The sequence below is a fragment of the Cyclopterus lumpus genome, chromosome 15 (genome assembly GCF_009769545.1).
Source record: "Cyclopterus lumpus isolate fCycLum1 chromosome 15, fCycLum1.pri, whole genome shotgun sequence".
NCBI classification, from domain to species: Eukaryota; Metazoa; Chordata; class Actinopteri; order Perciformes; family Cyclopteridae; genus Cyclopterus; species Cyclopterus lumpus.
The window spans coordinates 2192489-2217154 of record NC_046980.1 but is presented as its reverse complement, the minus strand read 5'-3'; the positions used below and the strand labels follow the sequence as shown (position 1 = coordinate 2217154).

At 43.5% G+C, this 24666-nt stretch overlaps 3 protein-coding genes across 5 annotated transcripts in view; 2 read left to right on the top strand and 1 right to left on the bottom strand.

Moving 5' to 3' along the window:
• The window catches only part of wdpcp (WD repeat containing planar cell polarity effector), a 70376-nt gene extending 62435 nt beyond the window's left edge, over nt 1-7941 (bottom strand). The window contains exons 1-3 of one of the 2 annotated variants that reach the window (XM_034551591.1): nt 7423-7688; nt 6510-6618; nt 191-301 (exon numbers count right to left, since the gene is read on the bottom strand). The gene's annotated coding sequence lies outside the window, so the exon portion shown is untranslated. Of the gene's footprint in view, nt 1-190; nt 302-6509; nt 6619-7422; nt 7689-7860 lie in introns of those variants that run through there. The other variant, XM_034551592.1, reaches the window with a different exon arrangement.
• Nucleotides 7942-8234: 293 nt separating this feature from the next.
• mdh1ab (malate dehydrogenase 1Ab, NAD (soluble)) lies at nt 8235-14417 on the top strand. The gene is made up of 9 exons (XM_034551630.1): nt 8235-8340; nt 8797-8895; nt 9190-9286; nt 10201-10376; nt 11825-11947; nt 12035-12211; nt 12599-12712; nt 13669-13758; nt 13864-14417. The coding sequence occupies exons 1-9, from the start codon at nt 8338-8340 to the stop codon at nt 13984-13986; spliced, it is 1002 nt and encodes a 333-aa protein (XP_034407521.1). The 5' UTR covers nt 8235-8337; the 3' UTR covers nt 13987-14417.
• Nucleotides 14418-15384: 967 nt separating this feature from the next.
• ugp2b (UDP-glucose pyrophosphorylase 2b) overlaps nt 15385-24666 on the top strand; it is a 17579-nt gene continuing 8297 nt past the window's right edge. Inside the window, exons 1-3 of one of the 2 annotated variants that reach the window (XM_034551598.1) lie at nt 15385-15654; nt 18898-19025; nt 19990-20097. In XM_034551598.1, coding sequence (XP_034407489.1) covers nt 18927-19025; nt 19990-20097 — 207 coding nt within the window. In that variant the 5' untranslated portion in view covers nt 15385-15654; nt 18898-18926. Of the gene's footprint in view, nt 16595-18897; nt 19026-19989; nt 20098-24666 lie in introns of both variants that reach the window. The other variant, XM_034551597.1, reaches the window with a different exon arrangement.

Sequence of the window (24666 nt, the reverse complement as noted above, 5' to 3'; positions counted from 1 at the left end):
GCAACTCCCCGAGGGCAGCAGGAGACAATGCTCCCAGAATGCATCGTGCCGAACGACTTCAAAGAGATCCTCGTGGACCGTGAGCCTCTCTGGTGTCTAACCCCCCCCCCCCCCCCCATACCCCCCGATACCCCCCCATACCCCCTCATACCCCCCCGTCCCAGCGAAGGTGACGCGGTGTCACACTGACCGTGGTTTTGTTTATGTTGTTGGATTTTCTTTTCTCCTAAAGCCGTCCGGGCGCCCTGTGGTTCGCCCCTCACCTCCTGACCGCAGACGCACTCCAACAGTGTTTATTCCTCTGCATGAAACAAAGAAACAATATATATTAAAAAACTCATTCATAAAAACTACCTTTAAAATGTGTGGAATCACTCGTTATATTGATCTTAGAGAGACACTAACGGTACGATTCAGAGTGAAATAGTTTTGTCCCCAAAAGAAGATTTTAATGATTCAAACTTCCGTTTAGTCGACGTCCTAATTTTACGTGAGAGAATAACGGTTGATCTTTATTGAACTCCAAATATTGAGTTACTGGAGAGGTTATTTCATGGAACGGTGACAAATAGTACAATTTATATTGTATTTATTTGACAACTATAATTCCTTGTCGTGATAGTTCTCACAATACGCGTAAAACATATAAGAAACATAACTCTTGTGTTTCTAACATGTTTATTTAGGGAAAAACAAACCATCTTAAATATGGTATTAATAAATCAAAAAGTTGTGCAAAACAGTGTGCAACGTATCCTCGTACGACGGTTGATATTTATTTGTCGGACACCTTAAATAGTGCATTCCCTTAAATAAACTAAACCACTGGCCCACCAGTTCAGGGTGAACTGGTACAAACAGAAGAATAAACTACTGGTTCCCTTGATGGTGGATCAGAAGGAACGCAGCGCTCTGAAAAGTGTTTTTATTTTAGGACCAAGAAATGTCCTCTAGCTCCTTTTGTGAATGTGCACACATACACAGAGACATACAGCTTATAAAGCTTTCCACAATAGGAGTACACAAACTCATATGCACTTTCAGACACACACACACACACACACATACACACATACACACATACACACACACACACACCTGTCAAGGGCTCAGGGGTCCTTTAAAGTTGTTGTCAGATGCACAGAGCGAGATGGACCCTGGCAAAAGGAAAGGTCATGACGAGCGTCCCCTAGACATCTCAGTGGTCTTATTTCCCCGTCACACACACACACACGCGCTGTCTGTCACCTCCGTGACACCTTGGACTCCTCTCGTCCCTCCCTCCCTCCCTCCCCCTCCTGACAGGTTGACGTGGCCGGACGTCGATGGCACTCGGACCAAGAAGTTGGTTCTCTTTGCCGTGACCTCAGAGATGGACGCCGGGTGTCATATCTGCTCAGTACGCTCCGGTCTATAAGTAGAAAGAAAATCCTTTCTGGCTTCTTCTCCCAGCTCTTCTTGTCCATCACACTTCATCCTTGGAGTCTGATATTTAGTCTGGGTGGGGGGGTTCTCAAACTTACATTGATTTCTATTTAGGGATTGCATTCTCTCTCCTCACCACCAGGGGGCGACTCCTCTGGTTGTATAGAAGTCTATAGAAAATGACTCTACTAGGGTATGTTTTAGGGTGGGGCTACAAGGAGATTGACAGGTCGACACCAGAGACGTATACGGCGTCTCTACGTCACTCCTCAGTCCAAATATGGTCACTTCCTGTTAAAACAACATGGCGACGGCGAAAATGCCCACAAACCAACGGATGACGTCACGACGACTACGTCCACTTCTTATATACAGTCAATGACTATAAGCTGCTGAACCCCCCCCCCCCCACACACACACACACACACACACACACACACTTTCGGGACAATAGCGGGGCTCCGCCTCCACCTCTGGGTCAAGTTATGTCTTGTCAGACTCCGTATCCTCTTCCCCTTGAGCCTGACGGTTACAAGTACCACAGGGCCCCCCCCCCCCCCCGTGTTAAACACATTCACCCTGCAGATCAAACGGCCACGCGGCCGACAGCTCAAACCGAGTTCACTGCGTTGAGGCCAAGAGAAGAGAAAACAAAAGGGCGATAAAATACGGAAAAAATGTATTTAAATTCAACCAATCTCCATTTTTTATGTATTTAAACAATCTCTGTTATCGGATTTCTCAGTGCTGTTTAATGTAATGCGCCGCCCGAAGTTAAATAAGTAACTGAAATCATCCCCAAAGACGTAAATAACAGCGTACCGTGACTTCTCCCTCACCCACAATGCCATCTGTAGAGGCATTAGAGGCTCTGTGTGACAAGCACTTGAGAGATTAGCAGCTAAAACAACACATCCCATTAAAACATCGTCTGGGAGGGGTTGGGGTGGGGGTGGGTGGGGGTGGGATTTTGACAGATGATGGTTCAACTGTTGGGTTTTAAAAAGCCAACATGCGTTCACACCTCACCGACCGAAGCACATCCGACCACACGAGTGTGTGTATTCTACGCCGCGTATTTTAGGAAGCGGACCCCCGACGCGGTCTGGGCCCAAGAAACACACACACACACACACACACACACACACACACACACACACACACACACACACACACACACACACACACACACACACACACACACACACACACACACACACACACACACACACACACACACACACACACACACACACACACACACACACACACACACACACACACACACACACACACACACACACGCACCTCTTTCTCACGAATGTGTGACGTCTCACATCATCGGAGACAAATTTCCCAGCACACACTACTTCTTCTTCTTCCTCTTCTTCTTCCTCTCTCTCTCTCATACATGAACATCGGCTTAGCGGCGTCTGGGCAGGGCCGATCCCGCCCGGCACGGCAACGAGCGCTATCCTGGCTAACATCTGCCGCACGACCCGGGGCCACTCAGAATGGGCCTTAATCCCCACACAGCCATGTTGTGTGTGTGTGTGGGGGGGTTGGGGGGGGGGGGGGGCACACACACATTCTTTCACTTTTAGTGAGTGCAGCAAACGGGGACAAACTGCAGGAAAAACCGGCCTGCTGGACGGACGGGGAGCGCTTGGTGGTAACCCTCCCTCGCCACCCCCCATTATGAATGTGCAGAGGGGTGTGACCACCAGCATCGGCGGCGAGTTGCCATCGACCAGGTCCAACTGGATGGATTTGGGTTTTGAGGTTAATGAAAGGTGGTGCGGTCGGGTCAGTGGGGGGGGGGGGGGGGTTGTCGTTGTCAGCCAGCCCTTTTATGCTAAAACAACAGTTGCATTGATAATAAAAAACGTTGTTTTTTTAAAAACGTGAACCACCTTTTCCTGCCGGTCCGCTGGCTGGGCATCCAGGACGCCGCCGCTGCCGCCGCATTTTTTACCGTCATCCTTCAGTGAGTTTTTTTTTTAAGTGTGTTTGTTGCCGTCAACAGCAGAGGGGTGGGTGGTGGGGGGGCAGAACGTCAACATGTGGCAGTTTGGTGCCACCTTGTGGCTGCCAGGAGGAGGACAGGTGCTGCAGGAACCATTCAAAGACGAGTGGACACTGAAACAAGCCGAGCCGCGATCCTACATCATTTTTTTTCCCCCAGATCTTCTTCTTTGGCGTAAATGAAGACGCAGCCTCGTCAATCAGTCCATCGACTGCCGTGCGATATCAGTTTGTCTTAATATGGAGTTTGATTCCATCAACCCCATTTCACGGACCATTTCCCCTATGCAAACACTTGAGGAGGAGAGGGAGAGAGGGAGAGAGAGAGAGAGAGAGAGAGAGAGTAACCGAGGACGGCTTGCTGCGTGCACAGTGTGAGATTTAATTGAATAGTTCTGCATCAGTTCCAGGAAGTTAGTCGGTGTGTTTGCAGAGGTATGTGTTCCTTTTGATTGAGAAGCCGGCGCTCGGCGAGAAACAACCCTCAGGTTCCAACCAGGGAGAGAGAGAGAGAGAGAGAGAGAGAGTCGACTCAGAGGTCGTATGAGCACATCAAGGCTGATGGGAAACATCCGCCTCCGGGGGGCCTAAAGGTGTCAGAGAGCCGCACAATAAGGAGGACCGACTCGTGAAGCCTCGGCTCAGCCACGGGTTATTTGAAGGATGCGCTGTGTCGAACGGGAGAATATCTTTGACAGACAACAGCAGTTATTAAGTGCAAATGTCGAGCGATTAAACGCAACTTTGGCGAGGCAGGAATTGAATAAACAAGAGCCCGCCCACATTGTTTGACTACACGTCTTTGTTTCCACATTACATGACATACAGCACACTAAATACTCACCAAATCTGCATTATTATTATTAATCTGCTCGAAGATCGATGTACTTCTTTCCCCGAGCTGGAAAGTTTTAAAAAAGGAAACACAAATGTTTAAATGCAGCAGATAACTTTGTTCTCTTTTCTTTTTTATTAACACGCTCCAGTCGCGACTCTTATTCTTCCTTGTTTTAGATATTTTGTGCGCTCCAATCCTCTTACTAAAATATTTACTATTTCCCAACACAGTACGCCAATTAATACAAGGATGTTCTCTGGCTATTCTGACCCACAATCCTTGTGTACATGGGCAATGAGGGTCAAAGTTCATGGTCCGATGAATGCAACACTAAATACTTTGTAAGCTGCGTGCACTAAAAGTTAAAAAAAGAAATAAAGTAGATCTTCTTCCTGTAGAGCACTTTGTAACTTTGTTTTAAGATCATACTGCACTCGCTTGTTTAAAGTTGTTCTGTGTTATTGTCACAAATCCAGATCTTAAAGCCACAGCAACAAGTGTCTTCACCATCAACCCCCGTTCACTGTGTGAAGGTTAACTGCAGCCCAACACTGACCCCTAGTGTCTGATTGCAGCTACTGCAAATACCAGCTGACGACCACCTCGAAGGCTCCTTTTAAAAACACAGCTACTGACTGTCTTACACTAAGGGCATAACAACAACAACAACAACAACAACAACAAGCAGAAATGTGCTCCGTCTGATCTAAAGCTTCATCAGCTAAACACGAGCCAGATGAACCGGCTGATGGCTCAGGGATGCAGAAGTTGAACACGATGGGGGAGATATCGGTGATGTAATTATTGCCCAACGTATTTATGTGGGCGCCCTCCGTGGGAATGCAACCACGCTATCTCTCGCTGGGGGGGGGGGTGCGCTCGGCTATCTGCCTCCCAGCTGCCAACGCGACAGGGGGGGGGGTCACTCGGGTGTACTCTGCGGGACAAGTGGAGAGCAGCAGACTGAGGGGAGATAAAGTGGGAGAGGATGGAGACGGGTGGAGGTGGAGTGACGGAGGGGAACAAAAGAGGAGGAGGAGACACAGAGAGAGGGGGTCAGCCGAGGGGACAGACTGCGTACGGAGAGACGAACCGCTGTTCACGCCGTCCTGAACTTCATCAAGATGTTCACAGCTCAGAGAGCGATAGTGTGTGTGTGTGTGTGTGTGTGTGTGTGTGTGTGCATTGTATGCGTGCATGTGTGTGTGTGTGTGTGTGTGCCGAGTACCGTTAAGCGTATGCATGCATGTGCAGCTTAGGGATCCGTGCATGTGTGAACTTTCCCCGGGTTCCGGGGTGTTTTTCGCCCGGTGGGTGGGACGGAAGAAAGAAAAACACCCACAATGCCGATTGTTTTCACAGCACACACACAGAGAGGATCAGGGCCGGCGTGGAAACTGGCACCAGATATTATCATGGGTGCTGCTTTTTTTCTGTTTCATTATAATATCCTTTTTTTGGGGGGGTTTTACAAAAGACGAAGTATGTCCATAATCCCCTCATGACCACCTGACTGTGGACTATCAGGGGGAACACACACACACACACACACACACACACACACACACACACACACACACACACACACACACACACACACACACACACACACACACACACACACACACACACACACACACACACACACACACACACACACACACACACACACACACACACACACACACACACACACACACACACTATAAATTGATGACTATTGCCGCCGCATTCACAAATAAATATTCATACACAAGAGTACCTACGAGGAAAAGATGGAGAAAGACCAAAATCACAGAGATGATGCAGAGGAAAAAAGAATTAAAGACCTAATGCGATCAGAGGACTTTAACTAAAGATGAACCAGCATTCCACTAATCTTCCTCATACAGGTTTCTCTTTTACTTTTACTCCTCTAGTTCAACCTTTAGTTTGCAATTTAAAACTTTTCCACTTGAGATCAAAACTCCATGGACTCCAATATTCTTAAAAGATGACCTGAATATTATGTGTTTTTGTCCCAGACTCATTGAAGCATTGACATACATAAAATATCTGACATATGATCCCCTCGTAAAGTTGTGGTGTTGAGCAATAAGTTGTCCGTCCCCCGTCCAGCAGACATGGAGCAACATTATCATTCATTTTAAGGTCACCTGACGAATGCATCTTTTAGTTCTGCAGTCGCTCTCCACCAAGTGTCTGGCTCTAGTGAACTTACGGAGATAATGAATCCGTCTCCCGGGTAACGGCCGTGATGGAGAACCACTTCGGGGAGGAGATCCGTCTTCACACCTCTCTGGCCATTTGGATAACAAGTGTCTCTCGCTCTGGAACAAGAAACCGACCACAGAATATTGTTACGGTCCTCAGAGTTTGTCCCAGACCGACACCGAACGGTAGAAATGTAACTGGAGCCGAGAGCTTAGGTAGGTTAGTTTGGTATGTTAGCTTAGGTAGGTTAGTTTGGTAGGTTATGTTAGCTCAGGTATGTTATGTGTGGTAGGTTAGGTTAGGTTAGGTAGGTTAGTTTGGTATGTTAGGTTAGGTAGTTTAGTTTGGTAGGTTATGTTAGCTCAGGTATGTTATGTGTGGTAGGTTAGGTTAGCTTAGGTAGGTTAGTTTGGTATGTTAGGTTAGGTAGTTTAGGTTAGCTTAGGCAGGTTAGTTTGGTATGTTAGGTTAGGTAGTTTAGGTTAGCTTAGGCAGGTTAGTTTAGGTAGGTTACGTTAGCTCAGGTATGTTATGTTTGGTAGTTTAGGTTAGCTTAGGTAGGTTAGTTTAGGTAGGTTACGTTAGCTCAGGTATGTTATGTTTGGTAGTTTAGGTTAGCTTAGGTAGGTTAGTTTTGGGATGTTAGCTTAGGTAGGTTAGGTGTGCTCGCAATTAAAAACCAGACAGCAGGGAGGAACACTTTACTCCTCCCCTGAAAGATGAGGAGTAATATCCTGATGTTTGACTTCCATGGAAAGGTAAATACTGAGTCTGTGTGACGAACATGGAGACGAGTGTTGTGCGCACTTAAACGATAAACATTGTTATTTAACGTTAGCTAACTAAGTACCATCATTGACAATAACAGTATCACACACAGAGGAGAGACGGGTTAGTTAACGTGACTATCATCCACTTACCTGGATTATTTCAGTCACACACAAACAAAATTACAAAATAAAAACGTCTCAGCGTTAGTGTTCAACATAACGATCACTACCAACATGGCCTAAGTTAACGGTCAATACAAACATGACGTCATCCATGTTTCCTCAACGGGCATTAATTATACAAACTTAACCAGCTGTGCGACTAAATGAACGTTGTTGGTTTTTTTAATTTCATCTGGATAAACTCGGTCGCGTGTTCGCGCACGTGGTGTCGGTCACGTGCGCAATAGCCCAGCCAGAGAGCGGCTCGGCTAACGTAAACAAACAAGACGAATGGTACGCTGGTGTCGCTAGGCAACAGCAAGCGGACGCTTTAAAGGGGCCACGCTAACTAGTTGGCTCGTGGCTCATTAAACAGACACATCCGGTCCAAACCTGTTTATAAAGCTTGAATAATGTTGTTATTACCGATTGCGATGTTTCTTTTTACTGCCAACGGGACAACTTCTTTCTTTCTTTCTTTCTTTCTTCTTCTTCTTCTTCTTCTTCGAGGTTTATTGGCGGTTGGCAAACAACTAATTGGTGCATTACCGCCACCATCTGGTAGTGCTGGGAAAGTGGATCAGGATGTCTAGTACTTGTTTTATATAAAATAAGGAAAATAAAACATTATATAAAAAGTTAAACAAATACAAATACAGCAAAAACAACCCCCCCCCCCCAAAAAAAACACGTACAAACGAAAAGGGACAACTTCTTTGGAAATTGGACTACAACACGACTATAAAGAAACTACAAGTAGGTTACCCGGATATTCAATCTGCCGTCAAGCGGTTACAAGTGTCGTGATCCACTGAGGACTTAAATAGGAGTGACCTCCGGGTAGACCGAGAAGTGGGAGAGAGAGAGAAAGAGAAAGCAAGCAGTCCAAACTACCGTGTGAACATGGTGAGTGAAGGCAGCGAATATATGTATTGTTGTACTCCAATAACGCAAATAATGTCACAGTTATTACAGAAAATCACAAAGTTGTGCAAAGTTGTTTTTTTAACGACACTTGTGGTTTGACGCACTGCACGACGCTACCAAACTGTTTAAATTCTTTTTTTTAAATCACCCACGTGTCGTATTCATGTCTAACGCGTTGGTAAAACAGGATAGTTTTTAGGGAATTGCACTGTTGGCTGAAAAATAAGTATATCCTGTTTTATTTCTTGAGCCCTGCTTGCAAATTCTATTTTTAAAGCAACCACCTCCTCCCTTCCTCTCTCTCCTCAAATCCTTTTGACAGGAATAGACACACCGCGTGTGCGGCACAATTAAAGCTGCCCCTGTCACACCTGTTGCCCCCCCCTCAGTGAAATCAATGCCAATAACTGGATACTGCTCTTGTGTTTCCTGCAGTCTGAGCCTATTCGAGTTCTGGTGACCGGTGCTGCTGGGCAGATCGCCTATTCCCTGCTGTTCAGCATTGCCAAGGGAGATGTCTTTGGCAAAGAGCAGGTAAAGAAGGGCTTTGCTCCCTTTGATCTCATTAGGACAGAATCAAAAGACACGCACTGCGGTTCGGTTCTCCTCAGGGGTGACATTGAACAGATGTTGCCCCCGTGGGAAGTGATCGGATTGCACACGTTTGAAGTGGATGAAATGGATCTGGTACCAAGGCCGACTTTCAGAGACAACACCTGATCTGTTTGACACACGGAGAAGGCCTTCGCACTCTGTTCTGTCATTAAATACACAAGAGTTATGCCTTTTTTAAGTGTCAATCATCTTCTTCCTCCTCCCTCCCTCCAGCCAGTCGTCTTGCTCCTCTTGGACATTACGCCCATGTTGCCCGTCCTGGATGGCGTTGTGATGGAGCTGCAGGACTGTGCCCTCCCACTTCTGAGAGGTAACGCATTACGGGTGGGGTAAAATAACGTGACGTAGATCCTTGTACTTCATTGATACACTGGTGTCATATCAGTGTAGATAGATTTTACTCCGCAATTTGCTGTTTTTGTGTCTATTATAGTGCATTAATATATATATATATGTGTGTGTGTGTGTGTGTGTGTATGTATATATGTATATATATATATATATATATATATATATATATATATATATATATATATATATATATATATATATATATATATATATATATATATATATTTATTTCACCTCCTGCTACGCGGTTCTGCTAATGCTTTTACAGTTGCGACTCATTCCCGTTATTTTTGCGAGACGCCCGATGGATCCGGACTTTAGGTGTCATCGCATGTGGCTGCCATGACGCGCAATCGTGAGGCGCCATGATGTGCCGTCTCCATTGTGACCTGGAATGTTTCCTTTTGAATCGGCGCTGTGCTTTGCTTTGTTTGGTCGTGAGAGGGCCCCCCACCCCACCCCCCCCCGCCCCCCGGCTGGTTTAGAACGAGATGTTCTGCTTTCACGATGACCACTGTCACGATGGACCACGTGGACGGACACGACTGTTCTGTGTGTGCTCTGCTCTGCTTGTTTTAGGGAGTGTATGAAGTTTATTGTTCACGTCAGGAGGAATTTACCAACCGTCAAGAACCTGTTTGTGTAGAACACACACAGGCACTACAATTACGCTCAGGATCTTTACGAACATGAGGGGGGCCTGCCCAACATATTTATCTAATAGCATGGAAACATTATCGGTGCTTTATTTGTCTTCGTGTCAGTTTTTGGGGGGGAGATATTTAGCTAAATCTCTGACTCAAAGTATGAATGAACGGATGAATCTGTTGGTAAAAGCGCCGTCAGTGATTTTTCCCTTTTTCTCTTCCACAGAGATCGTCTCCACCGACAAGGAGGACGTGGCCTTCAAGGACCTGGACGTGGCCATCTTGGTGGGCTCCATGCCCAGGAGGGACGGCATGGAGAGGAAGGACCTGCTCAAAGCCAACGTGGCCATCTTCAAGAGTCAGGGCGCTGCTCTGGAGAAGTACGCCAAGAAGACCGTGAAGGTACCGAGGCCGGACGACGTCCTGAGACGTCCTCGGTGGAGCTGCTCTGCTTCTGCCTATGTTCCCTGTGTTGCTTTAGTCCACGTGGAGAAATGTTCCCCAGAGTTAAACGTGCCGCTGGGCTGCGTTCATTTTTATCTTCTAATGATTCACCATATTCTTTTTTTTAATTATTATATTTATTAAGCATATTGCATATATTATTATTATTATTAAAGTCTTTTTAGATTGGATTAAATTGCTTTATTTTCACTTTTAACAAATAATAATAATTAATAAATGTATACAGAAAATTCTAAATAAACTAAATATGTGTTCACAAAGGAGTAAGCGGAAGTAAACGTATATAAGGGCCCCCTTTCTGTCACATTCACAAATAAATAAAGAATCATCTTAATATATTAAACAAATAATAAAAATAACAACAAGCATCTGAAGTCCAGAGAGACGAGGCCCCCTTTTTTAAAATAAATGTTCTTTTATTGATTTAATTTCTTCATCTAAGCCAGTGGTTCCCAAACTTTTTCTGTCAAGACCCCCTTTGATGATATAGGAACATTGGACGCCCCCCCCCCGCAACCCGACCTCAAATTTTTCTTGGTTTTTAATGAATTGCATTATAATGCATGAACCATGCGCTTTAGACCAGTCACAAATCTGTCCATCTTTGTACATACTTCCTTCTCTTATCTTTATCTTTCTCTGTCGCTCCGTATCTTTCTCGCTCTGTGTCGCTCTGTGTCTCTCTCTCTCTCTCTCGCTCTCTCGCTCTCGCTGGTTTTGCCACAGTCGGTCTGTGACATGAGCCGCTCTGGTGGCGTGGTTGGAACACAGTGCATGTCACGTCGTTTTTTTAATATTGTTTTACCGGTGTATGTGTGCGTCTGTGTGTGTGGGTTGGTGATGAAGCCGCGACCCCCCCTGTAGTACCACCGCGCCCCCCCTAGGGGTCGCGACCCCCACTTTGGGAACCACTGATCTAAGCCATTCCCAGATGAATGGACACATGGTCTTCATTGTGGTACGAACTCAATGCTTTAGCTTCTATCCTCCGCCTTAAATTCTACCAGATCCATGAACTTCAAACCATGTGACTTTAAAAAACAGAGCGATAGTTTTGTTCTGCGTCGTCCTTTCAAAGAGAAATATATATATATATATATATATATATATATATATATATATATATATATATATATATATATTTTTTTTTTAAAACAGCTGCATCGTATATCGTGACTTTTTATGCACCAGACATCTGGAACAGACTCCCAGAAAACTGCAGACCTCACAGACTTTTCTGTTGGCCGTTTTTATTTATTCCATTTTTTCTTTACACCTGCACTGTTTTTGTATATTTTTAGCTTGTTTTTATATTCCTTTCTCTTGACCCCTCACATGACCTTTTTTTTATAACTGCATTTATTTTGCGTGTGTGTGTGTTTCAGGTGCTGGTTGTAGGAAACCCTGCCAACACCAACTGTCTGATTGCAGCCAAGTCTGCTCCCTCCATCCCCAAGGAGAACTTCTCCTGCCTCACCCGGCTGGACCACAACAGGGCTCGCTCTCAGGTTCGTTTTTCTAGTTTTTCGCCGGCGAAATTTGTAAAGGAAAAAGACAAAGACTCTCAGACTGATGGTGGAACCTGTATTTGCCAGGTGGCGATGCGCTGTGGCGTCCCCGCCACCAACGTGAGGAACGTGATCATCTGGGGCAACCACTCGTCCACCCAGTACCCAGACGTGCACCACTGCGTGGTCAACATGTCCGGGAGCGAGCTCGCCTGCTTTGAGGCGGTCAAGGACGACGCCTGGCTTAAAGGAGACTTCATCGCGGTGAGTCCAGGAACATTTACTGTAATCTGTTGGACTGCGAGATGCAAAATGCACGATTTGCAAAAATAATACTTTCCAGGTCTTTGAAAGTAATAGAAAATCACACCTCCCTTGATGCATTTAAAAATCCTGGTGATATTAAACTTGGCCTGTTCAATAAATGCACATTGGTCTCAAATCATATTTATGTGTTTCTGAACGCTGGTCACAGGACCAGAAACACATACTTACTTTTTATTTATGTTTTGATGCTTTAAAAACGTTCCGTCTCAAAATCTTGACTAATGGAAGAAAAAGAAGCTGCAGAGCTCGATAAGGAAACTTAAACCTCACATGCAATTCCCTAAAAACTTTTCTTCCCACCTCGTTCTTGTCCTTGTGCTGCAGACTGTGCAGCAGAGAGGCGCTGCAGTCATCAAGGCCAGGAAGCTGTCCAGTGCCATGTCTGCAGCCAAGGCCATCTGTGACCACATGAGGGACATCTGGTCGGGTTCCCCCGAGGTAAACGCCATATTTATTCATACTGTAGTCATGGTGAGGTGGGAGGGTCCGCCTGTCAGTCACAATAACAAAGACTATACTTGCAAAACCCTCATTCCTCTTTCTTTTTGAGAGAGAAATTAAATTGGAAAATAAGGTTGTGAGTTTAAGCAATGTCCGGTTCTGTCTATGCTTCATGTGTTAAAGCTGTATTCTCTCTCCTGACCACCAGGGGGCGACTCCTCTGGTTGTATAGAAGTCTATGCTTCATGTGTTAAAGCTGTATTCTCTCTCCTGACCACCAGGGGGCGACTCCTCTGGTTGTATAGAAGTCTATGCTTCATGTGTTAAAGCTGCATTCTCTCTCCTGACCACCAGGGGGCGACTCCTCTGGTTGTATAGAAGTCTATGCTTCATGTGTTAAAGCTGCATTCTCTCTCCTGACCACCAGGGGGCGACTCCTCTGGTTGTATAGAAGTCTATGCTTCATGTGTTAAAGCTGCATTCTCTCTCCTGACCACCAGGGGGCGACTCCTCTGGTTGTATAGAAGTCTATGCTTCATGTGTTAAAGCTGCATTCTCTCTCCTGACCACCAGGGGGCGACTCCTCTGGTTGTATAGAAGTCTATGCTTCATGTGTTAAAGCTGCATTCTGTCTCCTGACCACCAGGGGGCGACTCCTCTGGTTGTATAGAAGTCTATGCTTCATGTCTTAAAGCTGCATTCTCTCTCCTGACCACCAGGGGGCGACTCCTCTGGTTGTATAGAAGTCTATATAAAATAACTACTTCTTGCCTCAGTAAACACGAGTTTATGGCATGATGTTCATTTAGTAAAATATGGTCCATTTAGAGTCAAATAGACAGACAGTAGAGAGAATTCAACTTAAAGACACTTCAGTATCGGCTTCACCTTGAGAAGCAAAAGGTTGACGGCTGGTTTTAACCAGTTTGTCCTCCTTTCTTTTCTTTTTTCAGGGCGAGTTCATCTCCATGGGTGTTTACTCCTCTGGCAACTCCTACGGAGTCCCAGAAGACCTCATCTACTCATTCCCGGTCCAGATCAAGGTGAGACTGCGCCCTTCAGTGTGTTTTTGAACTCTACTATTAAACCGTCCGTCCTGTGCACCTGTTGCTCGGGAAGCAACGTCTGAAAGTATTCCGTTTCCTCAGGGCAAGACCTGGAAGATCGTGGACGGCCTGGCCATAAATGACTTTTCCAAATCAAAGATGGACGCCACTGCAGTGGAGCTGATTGAGGAGAGGGACACAGCTGTGACTTTCCTGGGAGTATGACTAGACCCCGAGAGGCCACCCAACCAACACTTAGACGGACGCAAAACTCCAGACGCACGCTTGTGATAAAGCACTCCACCTGTTTGTGTTTGTGTTTGTGTGTGTGTGAGAGAGAGCGAGTCGGTGTTTATGAGTGTAAAGTTAGATTTATACTTGTGCGTTGGGAGGTATAAAAACTAAACATTAGCACATATTTACGGAGATGTCGAGCGAGAGACGTGATTCGCTCATGATTTCCTTCTGACGCACGAGTACCACTCCACCCTTAAGTGTACAGTGTCAACTGAAAGTCCACCTATTTTGACAGCAGCTATTTTCCAATAAGTCTTTCTCTGAATGGTTATTACATATGTTTTGTCATCGATGCACTGAGTCCTCAAACACTGGAATGGATCACTTTTTAAAGCTGAACAATAAAACATTAAACGGTTGTGGGTTGTTTTTTTAATGCAACAGACACAAAGCAGAAAGCAAACATTGTTCTAAAGGGTGTTCATGGATGACTTGACTTTAATTGGGCTGTGGGTGTGTCAACGTTTTCCTGTATCACTGGGCTAAACTGTGACTTGCTTCTATCTATTTTATATTTATTTGGATCATTTCTCCAGGACAATACACGTTTATATAAAAAAAAAACATTACTGTAAATAAGCCAAAAGAATGGTTTTCACCCAAAGTCATCAGCCAGGTTTGAAGTTGACCGCTTCTCTTCCAGGTTGTCTGGATTAAAGCATCAGTCCGTTGCTAAACTGCATAATATTAATAAGGGTAGATGGACATACAAACGTACAGGTTCTCTTAATGTCTGAACCGGGTATTGTTTCTGCACCAGTATACTGTTTGTCCTGTGGGTATAAACAGTTGACGCGTGTGACACATGGTAATGAAAAGTAATGTCTTTTGGTATTCTTAAATATTTCGGACATTCAGGAGAAAAAAATGTCACATAAACTACTCTTGTGATTGCATGAAGTATTATTATTATTTGCAGATAACATATGTGAGTAAATAAAGTGTACATCAGAAGCTAAAGTACAACCAGTGAGACAGTTTCACCAAGCAGGGGCAGTATTTCCTAGTTTATCTTTTTCCCTTCGCAGCAGCTTAAAGAATTATTATATAATATTTTAAAGTCACAATGTCAACATTAATGGGGTAAATCTGGTGTGTACTTCAAAAGATTAACGGGTACTTTAAAAGCTCTTATACTAATACAAACATCAGAAGGAAATAATGGGGTATTTTACGACACTTTTTTTCTTGCATTATTTATACCGGAAATGTCCGAAAGCATATCGCACGTTGCAGACATCTATTGGTTGTCAAAATCCCGCGTCACATGCGAACAGCCTTTTCATTGGCTGCCGTCTTCCTGCAACGTTCCCATTGGCTGGAATGCCAACGCGGTCTAAAATCCCTCTATAGCAGGTTATTTCTTTCTTTATTTATCGGTTTGTTTAAATAAAAGATATTTTTTCTGTGCTGTCGACGGCAAACAGAAGCCACTGGGATTTAAGCTGAAAACCTATTAAATACATAAATATATATATATATATATATTTGTGTGCGTCTCCTCTGCGGGATTTGCTGTGGTGGTTCGGCTCAGACCCGCAGGACCAGGCCGACCCCCATCGCCTTTTCTTCCGCCGGCCTCCTGCAAGTCACACAGTAAGAACACGGCTTTCAATATAACGACGTTCCACCTCTTTACGTTACCGAGGCTTCCCCCGAAGCGACTGGGGCTCGTGACCGTCACGTCAACGGTCGTTTTAAAAAAAATTATATTTCTTTTACGTCGACTGTCGTCGTCGTTGTTGTTTTTTTTAAAACGTCAACGGTCGTTTTTTAACTGCCTCGTTTGTCCTTCATGTGGCGTTCAGGGCACCGTCGTACAATTCAGTTACCTTTATGGTTTAGCGGTTATATATGTAGGGAGCAACACGCTTGAAGGGGCGTTCATTGTTTTTCTTGAGCACACGCACACACGCACACGCACCGTCCATCACTCATTCATTTCCGCAGCCTGCGTGTAGCTCGTGACGCAGGTCACGCGGACCGGGATCAATAGTGGGCGTTTCTCCGGTTAATAATTAGCTTTTTGAAGTTCTGTGGAACACAAATAAAAAATATATGGGGCTGGAAATCAAACGTATAACAGCGGAGGGGGAGGGGAGAGGGGGAGGGGGCGAGGAGAGAAGAACCACACAGACCGGAACTGTGACGTGGGGCTCGAAGAACTGAGAGGCAAGGCGATAAAGGATCCTCCTAGACCAGATCCCGATGCAGATCCACGTTCACGGGACTACGTTACGCCGAGAGAGATATGACATTGACCGGGTGGTGTAGTTTGTCTTCAGTTGTGAATGGACTTTAAAAAAATTAAAAAAAACACACCTGAATAAATACAGACTGCTCTCCAGGACACCCCGAGGAAACTTTTTTTAATTATTCATTTTATTCAATGACACTTCCGGGATATTTAACTTAAAGCTCTATTCTGTTTTTTGTTTTTTTTGTGGTTTTTTTTTTTTGAAGGATTAATTTGTATTATTTAACTGCATGTAATTTGGCAAGCTGGCAGCTGTACACATGGCACTTTATTTAGAAGGTAAGTGGGGGTGTGTTGTTCATGTGCATGTGATTACACATTTAATAACACATTTTTAATATAAATGTGTTTTTCCTCACTAAACCATTCCCCAGAGCAAACTATCAACAACTGCTGTGAGATGCATTTTACTTTCCAGGTCTGCGGAAGTAAAAGAAAATTGCACCTCTTGATGCATTTTATTAAAATTACATATTTTTTACAAAGGCAGTAATTTTAAATTAAGAACAATCCTGGTGATAATAAACTTGACCTGTTTAATAAATGCACATTGTTCTCAAATGGTATTTATGTGGGGACCGTTTTAGAAACACAGACTTACTTTTATTTAAGTTTTTTTGTTTCGATAGCTCAGAAAGCTCTGACATCGTGGATCACATGATCACTTTCCTCTCAGTAAAGATGGGTAGTAAACACACCGCCATGCTGGAATTTAACACATGAACTGGTCAAAGTTCTCCAGTGTTGCATTCCCTGGTTTTATTTCCCCACTTCTGGTTTTTGTAGATAACTCAGCTCCACACATTTCCTGTTTTAAATGCCCCGTCTGTGCAGTCAAATAAGCAGCCGGCCTGCCAGTAATTAAACGTTGCTGCTATAAATACAACAATCGGCACTCTAAGAAAAAAAAAAACTTTTTGAGTGTGCAGATTATTCCATGTCCTCTGAAACCAGTCCACTAGTCGATTGCTTTGAGGTCTTTAGAAGAGAACCGAGCAACTTCCGAGTGTAATCAATCCTTAAAGCAGTAGATATATGTAATGGATATATTACGCTGTCAGTCACCTGGGTTCCTTGATGATAAAAAGTGAAAAGCTTATTCATAATGAATCCAGGTTTTATTCTCTTCTGCCATTGTTGTCGATTCGTAGGGGGTTTACCTTGTCTTGTTAGTGTGTATGTATATGTATATGTATATGTATATGTATATATATATATATATATCTTTATCTAAAGAGAGGAACGCTGAAAGGCTTTTTAAACGGTATCGGATCACACACCTCACTGGTCTCGAACATAAAGTATCGCCCATAAATGGTCCTATTATTATTGTTATTATTAATAATTACGGTAACGTGCGCCATGACGTGAACAACCGAGCCTTTGAGGGTTTGTATTTGGTCTGATTTTGGATTTTTGAGGCCAATTATTTATATTTGAGATTGTTAAATGTTTCTTAACTACCTTAATAACACAAGTTTTTACCCATGTAAGATGCACAAAAACTCCTCGTAGACTGAGACGACCCAAACATCTGCTTGGCGTTTCATAATTCCTGGTTTCTTCAGATTTAAAACCTTGACACATGCAATATGTCAAGGTTGACATCAATACAAGTCGGCCATTACTTGTATTGATGTTATGTTTTTACCTTGCTTCTATGTAGAGCACTTTGTAAACCCTGTTTTTAAAGGTGCTATATAAATAAATGTATTATTATTATTATTATATATTTAAGGTGTATTTAACGTGTCCTCGAAGGCGTCGTTGCTTCTGATATCGAGTACTAAATGATGATGTCATTGAGAACGATGACCGCATGAGAACGAGCAATGGAAAAGTGACTCGCCAACCGTGACGCTCAGACGCTCATCCATTGTCTCTTTTAGTTGAACCCATCAATTTAAGGTTTTGCCACAATGCAAGAACAAGAAAAGCAGCCAATTCTCAGATTTTAACAAGACCTCAAATGTTTTGCATGTTTGCTTGAACAATTCAAGCAAGTTTCCCCACAAAGCTCCACTTTGAATATTGTTTTTTACGAATAAATGCAACATTCAGCATGAAGAAAAACCACCAAACGACTAAAGAAACCTCAGATGACTGAGACCAAAACCACAAATATGACTTTCATTGATTTAATCTGATTGATCTTTGCAGCTCGGTGCTCCTACACAGGTCTGTCCTCCACTAAATTAACTGTTAGTCGACTAACATTCATGTGATTGGTAGATTTTAATCGACAGATCTGTGAAACTGAGTTTCTCCACCACTTTAAATCTTGTGTTTACCAGAAGATGTTGCTCATAAGTTTCTTGGAAATAACGACAAATGGACTGAATACATCACCATCAAAGAGGTGGCAGCTCTACTTTAAATGATTATTGGATTCTCAAGTTAGTTGAAGGACTGATGCGTCCCTCTCTGATTTCCGTACATTTACAGTTTTTGAGTTGTTTTTTTTCCTACTCCTGCGACAGATGGTTTGAGTAAAGAGCGACGCGTCGGCATTCCAGTGCGCTCGCATCTGTGTAAAAACTCTCTCTCTTTTTTCTTTTTCCACTCCTCTCTCGCCCCTTCAGGTCTGAGCAAAGGCGTGGCCAACGGAGGGATGGCTCAGTTTCAGGAAATGATGCGGCAGCAGCTGGAGAGCTCCATGCACACGGAGCTGGAGAAGCTGCTGGACACCGCCGAGGGCGCAGAGCAAGAGGTGCAGCAGCACACCCTGCTCTCTCTCTCTCTCTCTCTCTCTCTCACACTCTCTTTCACTCTTTCCTCGACCATCTGGTTGTGATTTTAAAGGAGTGGTTGGGTCACACACAAACGCTGGAAAAACACAAAAGTGACACATACCTCTACGTGGACAGACGCATGCCCACACAGAGTACACGTCACGAAACTGCAAACATCTGTTCTGTTGGCCCGCGTCGCGATGTGTTGCGTCATGGGACGGAGCTCTGGTGTTGGGAGCGGTCGCCAATTCATCAAAAACTATGATGGTTTCATCTGTTAATGTATAACGACCGTAGACGTTGAGACGCCACACACACACATACACACAGAGGCTCTGTCCGACGTTAACCAGGCCCCTCGCCAAAGATGGAACGAGAAAAAAGAAGTCAGTCAGTCACATTTGACTCAAGTGTGTTCACAGTAAAAATCTTTGTACACAAGCAGCTAAACAAGTCACGAAGCCCTGTGCATATACACACCGCTGTAGAGTACACACTCTTAGTGACGCACTTTGTTGGACAACTGGACAGTTAAATAGATAACAGCGTCACAAATCACTGAGTTATTTATTTTTATATAAATATTTTAATTTATATTTATGTTTATATATTATATTTATATGTTTATATATATATGTTTATATATATTATATTTATATGTTTATATATATATATGTTTATAAATTATATTATATTTATGTTCATATATTATATATATTTATACATATATATATATATATTTATTTATATGTTTATATATTGTATTAATGTTTTTATATATATATTTATATGTTTATATATTATATTATATTTATGTTTATATATATATATATATCCGTATATATATATGTATATATTTTTTTAATATGTTTATATATATTTATATATATATTTGTATATACATATTTGTATATATTTAAATAAAGTCTTTATGTTTTGCAGGTGTCCAGGAAAGACTTTGAGGGCTTCAAGAATCTTTTCCACAGATTTCTGCAGGTGAAGGGGCCGTCGATAGAGTGGATCAAGATCCAAAGACCTCCAGAGGACTCGGTAAGTCCACTTCATCAAGCTTTCCTTCGTGTTTATGGGGAGAGAGAAAATGTATATCCCTATAAAAATGACTTTTTATCTGTAAAATAGTCAATGATGTCATTCCCAGTGATGTCTTTAAATGTTTTGATTTTGCATGAAGAATTACTGTTATCATTAATCGATTATCACACTAGTTTCCGATCGTCGAACACACGTCAAAGATCCATCCTAGGGGAGTCATATATATATATATATATATATATATATATATATATATATATAATGAGAATAAAAGAGGGCCTTGGGTTGAACCTTGGGGGATGCCACATTTAACGTGAGCAGGAGATGAAGTGACTGAAACTCTTGTGAATTCGTGAGAGTCACTGTTTGATTTTTAAATGACGGCTCCGTCTTTCACGTCACCTTTTTCCTCATCGTGTATTGTTGAATTCTTGACTCTTGTTTCTGGGCGTTAGACAAACGAGAGTCAATCATTCATCGATTTTATTGAAGAACTGCAAATCAACGCTGTCGGCTCTTGTGAAATAGTCTTTCAAGGGGGAAATTGTAAATCTAAATCTACAATATAGTGCCGAGAAGCCATAAAGTGACCAATAAGCTGAGAACAAAGTAGTAAAAGTCAGTCATTTTGTGACCTTTAACATGCCGGTGGTGCATTGCGCAACACGCCGCTGTTTTAGCTAGTTACAGGGACAGTTTAATGGCCAGGATGTCCTTTTTTAAGCTAAAAGAGCACTTTAATCTAATAATATGAAGAAAAAAAAATTTGTTTCAACAAAGCTACGAGTGGGCAAACATTTATTTCCACATAAGATAAGATAATCCTTTATTAGTCCCCCACAGGCACAAAAGTATTATAAATAAGTAATACACAGTAAAGAATATTAACTAAGTAAAAAAGGTTTTAAAAACTCCACAGAAACTAAAATATAACTACAAATGTATGTACTGACAGAATACATTTTTGTTGCACGCCATAGTGTTTATTTAATTAATTAAATAAACAGTGCGTTAGATGACTCGGTTGCATGTCGGAGGGAACAACGTGTCCCTCGGTTCCCATTTGTTCCGTCCCGCTGCCACGTGGAATATTGCTGGAGCGTATCGGCGAGTCATAATAAACACACAAACCGTTCGATGGCGGTGACACGCCGTCACGAGGGGTTTGAGTCCCACCGGAGCCTCCGATGTTGATGAAATGACACGCTCCGCGGGGTGTTCAGGGGCCCCGTTGCCGTTAGCAACACAAGGGGCACATTAGAATAAGCTGCGGTTTCAGCATCGTTAATATTTAACCCAATGAGGTGAAAGGAGTTCAGACAGAATGTTCACGGGACGCTGAGCTCGGGGTTGAAATGTCGATTTTCAAGGAGACCTTTCTGACACGATGGTTATGGAACGGTAATAGGTCTTATTACTTATTCGCCTCGAGTTTAACACGTCGGCCCCGTGAGTTGACGACAAGAACAGGGATTGCGTCACTCTGGGCAGTTTTTGACCATGTGAAGTCGAAGAAACACTTCAAACATCCAACGAAGCTTCTGCTCTCCGTCGTCGATGCGCTCGTCTCCTCTTCAGCGTGAGACCAGGTGAAGCGGAGGTCACCTGGATGTAACTGGAGTCCACACCAGTGCGTCTGTGTTCTGTCAACGCAGTGGGAGGAGAAGTATGAATAAGTAAAGCGAGATACAGCTTTGATTGATTGTGTCGGGACCGGAGTTTCCACGTCTACGACCCCGTTTCATGACGTTGACCAATAGGAGCTCAGAGATCTCGATTGGTGGAAGAAGAATTTACTTGAGTCACGCGTGTGATGACTTCAGCCTTGTCATAGCTCATCTTCTAGTTTCCTGGACACTTGAACCTCAAAGGCTGAACAGCTTTCAAGGAGTTTTTAAATGAGTACAAACTGTCTCTGCTTTGACCTCGGGGGAGGATCTCTGGAGGCCGAACACGGTGTCCCAGTCGAAAGTTACACCAGTGCTGGTCTGAGTTCTTCTGCTGCGACTCCGTGTTGAACTCTCTCAAACAACAAGAGGCTCTTCTTTAAAAGCAGAGTGTCTGGAGGCTCGTGTGGCTTCTTTATTCCTGGTTTTCTGAAGCTTTTCCAGCCCGATGAGGTGAAACTTTGAGGACCGCTGAATGTCCCGATGAGACTGTGATGTGTTAACAGCTTCGCGAGGCAGCTGTACGACAGGACATGTATTTAGGGGAATAGTTGTCTTAAAATGGATGCATGTGTTCCTTCTCAGATTGTTTAATTTTAATATATTACAATATTCTCATTCTTCTCCGTCATTCATTGAATCTTTTTGTGTGATTTTTTTTTTAAATCTGAGAACACGTTCTAACCAGGCTGTTTTTACAAGTTGTGTTTAATTGCTTTATTAATAGCTGGTCGATCATTACAGTCAAACACTGCTCCCAATAGACCAGGCGCCCCAAAAACTGACAATGCATTACTTTAATTCATGTGCAATAAGATTTCTTGTGCGTTGTCATCCATAGAAAGGTTTATTAATCCTGTTGCGTTCAGCGTACGTAGCTGGGAAAAGTATAAACGTGACGTATAAAATAATTAAAACATTACTATTGTTAAGGCTATTTATTTGTATGTGTAAAAGGTGTGTTCGAGAACGCAAACCTGTAATTCCTGACACAATCGCCATCTCTTCCAGTAGAAAACAAACTCCCATGTGTTGCCCAATAGGTTGTCCACCACTTCCTGTTGTAATACGACTCGCGGTCCAAAAAAAACATTCTCCCCAAATGAAGAGAGAGAGAGAGTCGAGATGTTTTTTCTTTCGTGCCAGAGAGGTGGCGGCCGGCCGTTTGTCGGCCATGTTTGTTTCCGTCTCGCTGAACACCGACAGAACCTCCTCAGTGGACCGCCTGGCGCTGGACTCAAAGCCTCATCTGTCTGACGAAAAGACGAATGAAGTGCCAAAAAGAGTGGAGGGAGGGAGTCGGATATAGAACGAGAGAGGAAATGGGGAACAGGAAGTGTGATATGAACGTAATGATGGAGGAACAGAAGAGAGAGAAACCATCATTTGATGCTTCCACAGGAAGGAAAAGAAATCTAAACGTTTATTTTACCGATTTAAAAAAAAAAAAAAAAAAATCCTCCCCCAACCAAATCAATAATTCAGTGGCCTTTTTTTAAGTCTATAAAAGCTCGTTTTTGACTCAGCTGGCCCTCCACTCACTGAGATGACAGCAATTATTTATCGGGATGTTTTTTTTTTGGTCATTTTTTTTTAAGGCGTGCAGACGAATGAAAGGAAAAAGAGACGGAGCTCTTTTTTTATTTTTTATTTTTTAAGAAGCGCTTTCACTTCACAAACTCGTGAGCTGACGATGACGAGGAAAGTACTCCTGACTTCCTCTGCGGTACTTCCTGCTCAGGCTGTTCTCGAACCAACAAAACCGGTTTTACAGATTTTCTTGTGACATACAGAAAGCAGGTCAATCAAAAGACATCTGGGACGATTGACAAGTGTGTGTGTGTGTGTGTGTGTGTGTGAGATCATACGACGGTATGAAGATCTCTTGGGTCACTGCACAGCCCCCCCCCCCCCCCCCACGCGTTGACTACGGAGGCGGCGTGGATCGGCACTAAGTCGGTGCTTCTGCCGCACTAAAGCGATCGTGCAGGCATCGTCCCTCCTCCGCTGACGCTGATTAACATGTCGTGCAAACCATATTTATTTTTAGTTGAATCCCTCTGGCGTGCAGCTGTAAATCCCAAAACTGTAATCCTGTTGCTCTTTGCTGTAAAATGTGGTGCCCTCTCTGTGTCAGTCAAAGAGAAGACGTAAGAAAACGTAAAGACCACAGACTGTTTATAAGAAGTGGACGTAGAGTCATATTCTATAGACTTCTATACAACCAGAGGAGTCGCCCCCTGGTGGTCAATAGAGAGAATGCAGCTTAATCACATGAAGCATAGACTTCTATACAACCAGAGGAGTCGCCCCCTGGTGGTCAATAGAGAGAATGCAGCTTAATCACATGAAGCATAGACTTCTATACAACCAGAGGAGTCGCCCTCTGGTGGTCAGGAGAGAGAATGCAGCTTTAACACATGAAGCATAGACTTCTATACAACCAGAGGAGTCGCCCCCTGGTGGTCAATAGAGAGAATGCAGCTTAATCACATGAAGCATAGACTTCTATACAACCAGAGGAGTCGCCCCCTGGTGGTCAATAGAGAGAATGCAGCTTAATCACATGAAGCATAGACTTCTATACAACCAGAGGAGTCGCCCTCTGGTGGTCAGGAGAGAGAATGCAGCTTTAACACATGAAGCATAGACTTCTATACAACCAGAGGAGTCGCCCCCTGGTGGTCAGGGGAGAGAATGCAGCTTTAACACATGAAGCATAGACTTCTATACAACCAGAGGAGTCGCCCCCTGGTGGTCAGGAGAGAGAATGCAGCTTTAACACATGATGCATAGACTTCTATACAACCAGAGGAGTCGCCCCCTGGTGGTCAGGAGAGAGAATGCAGCTTTAACACATGAAGCATAGACTTCTATACAACCAGAGGAGTCGCCCCCT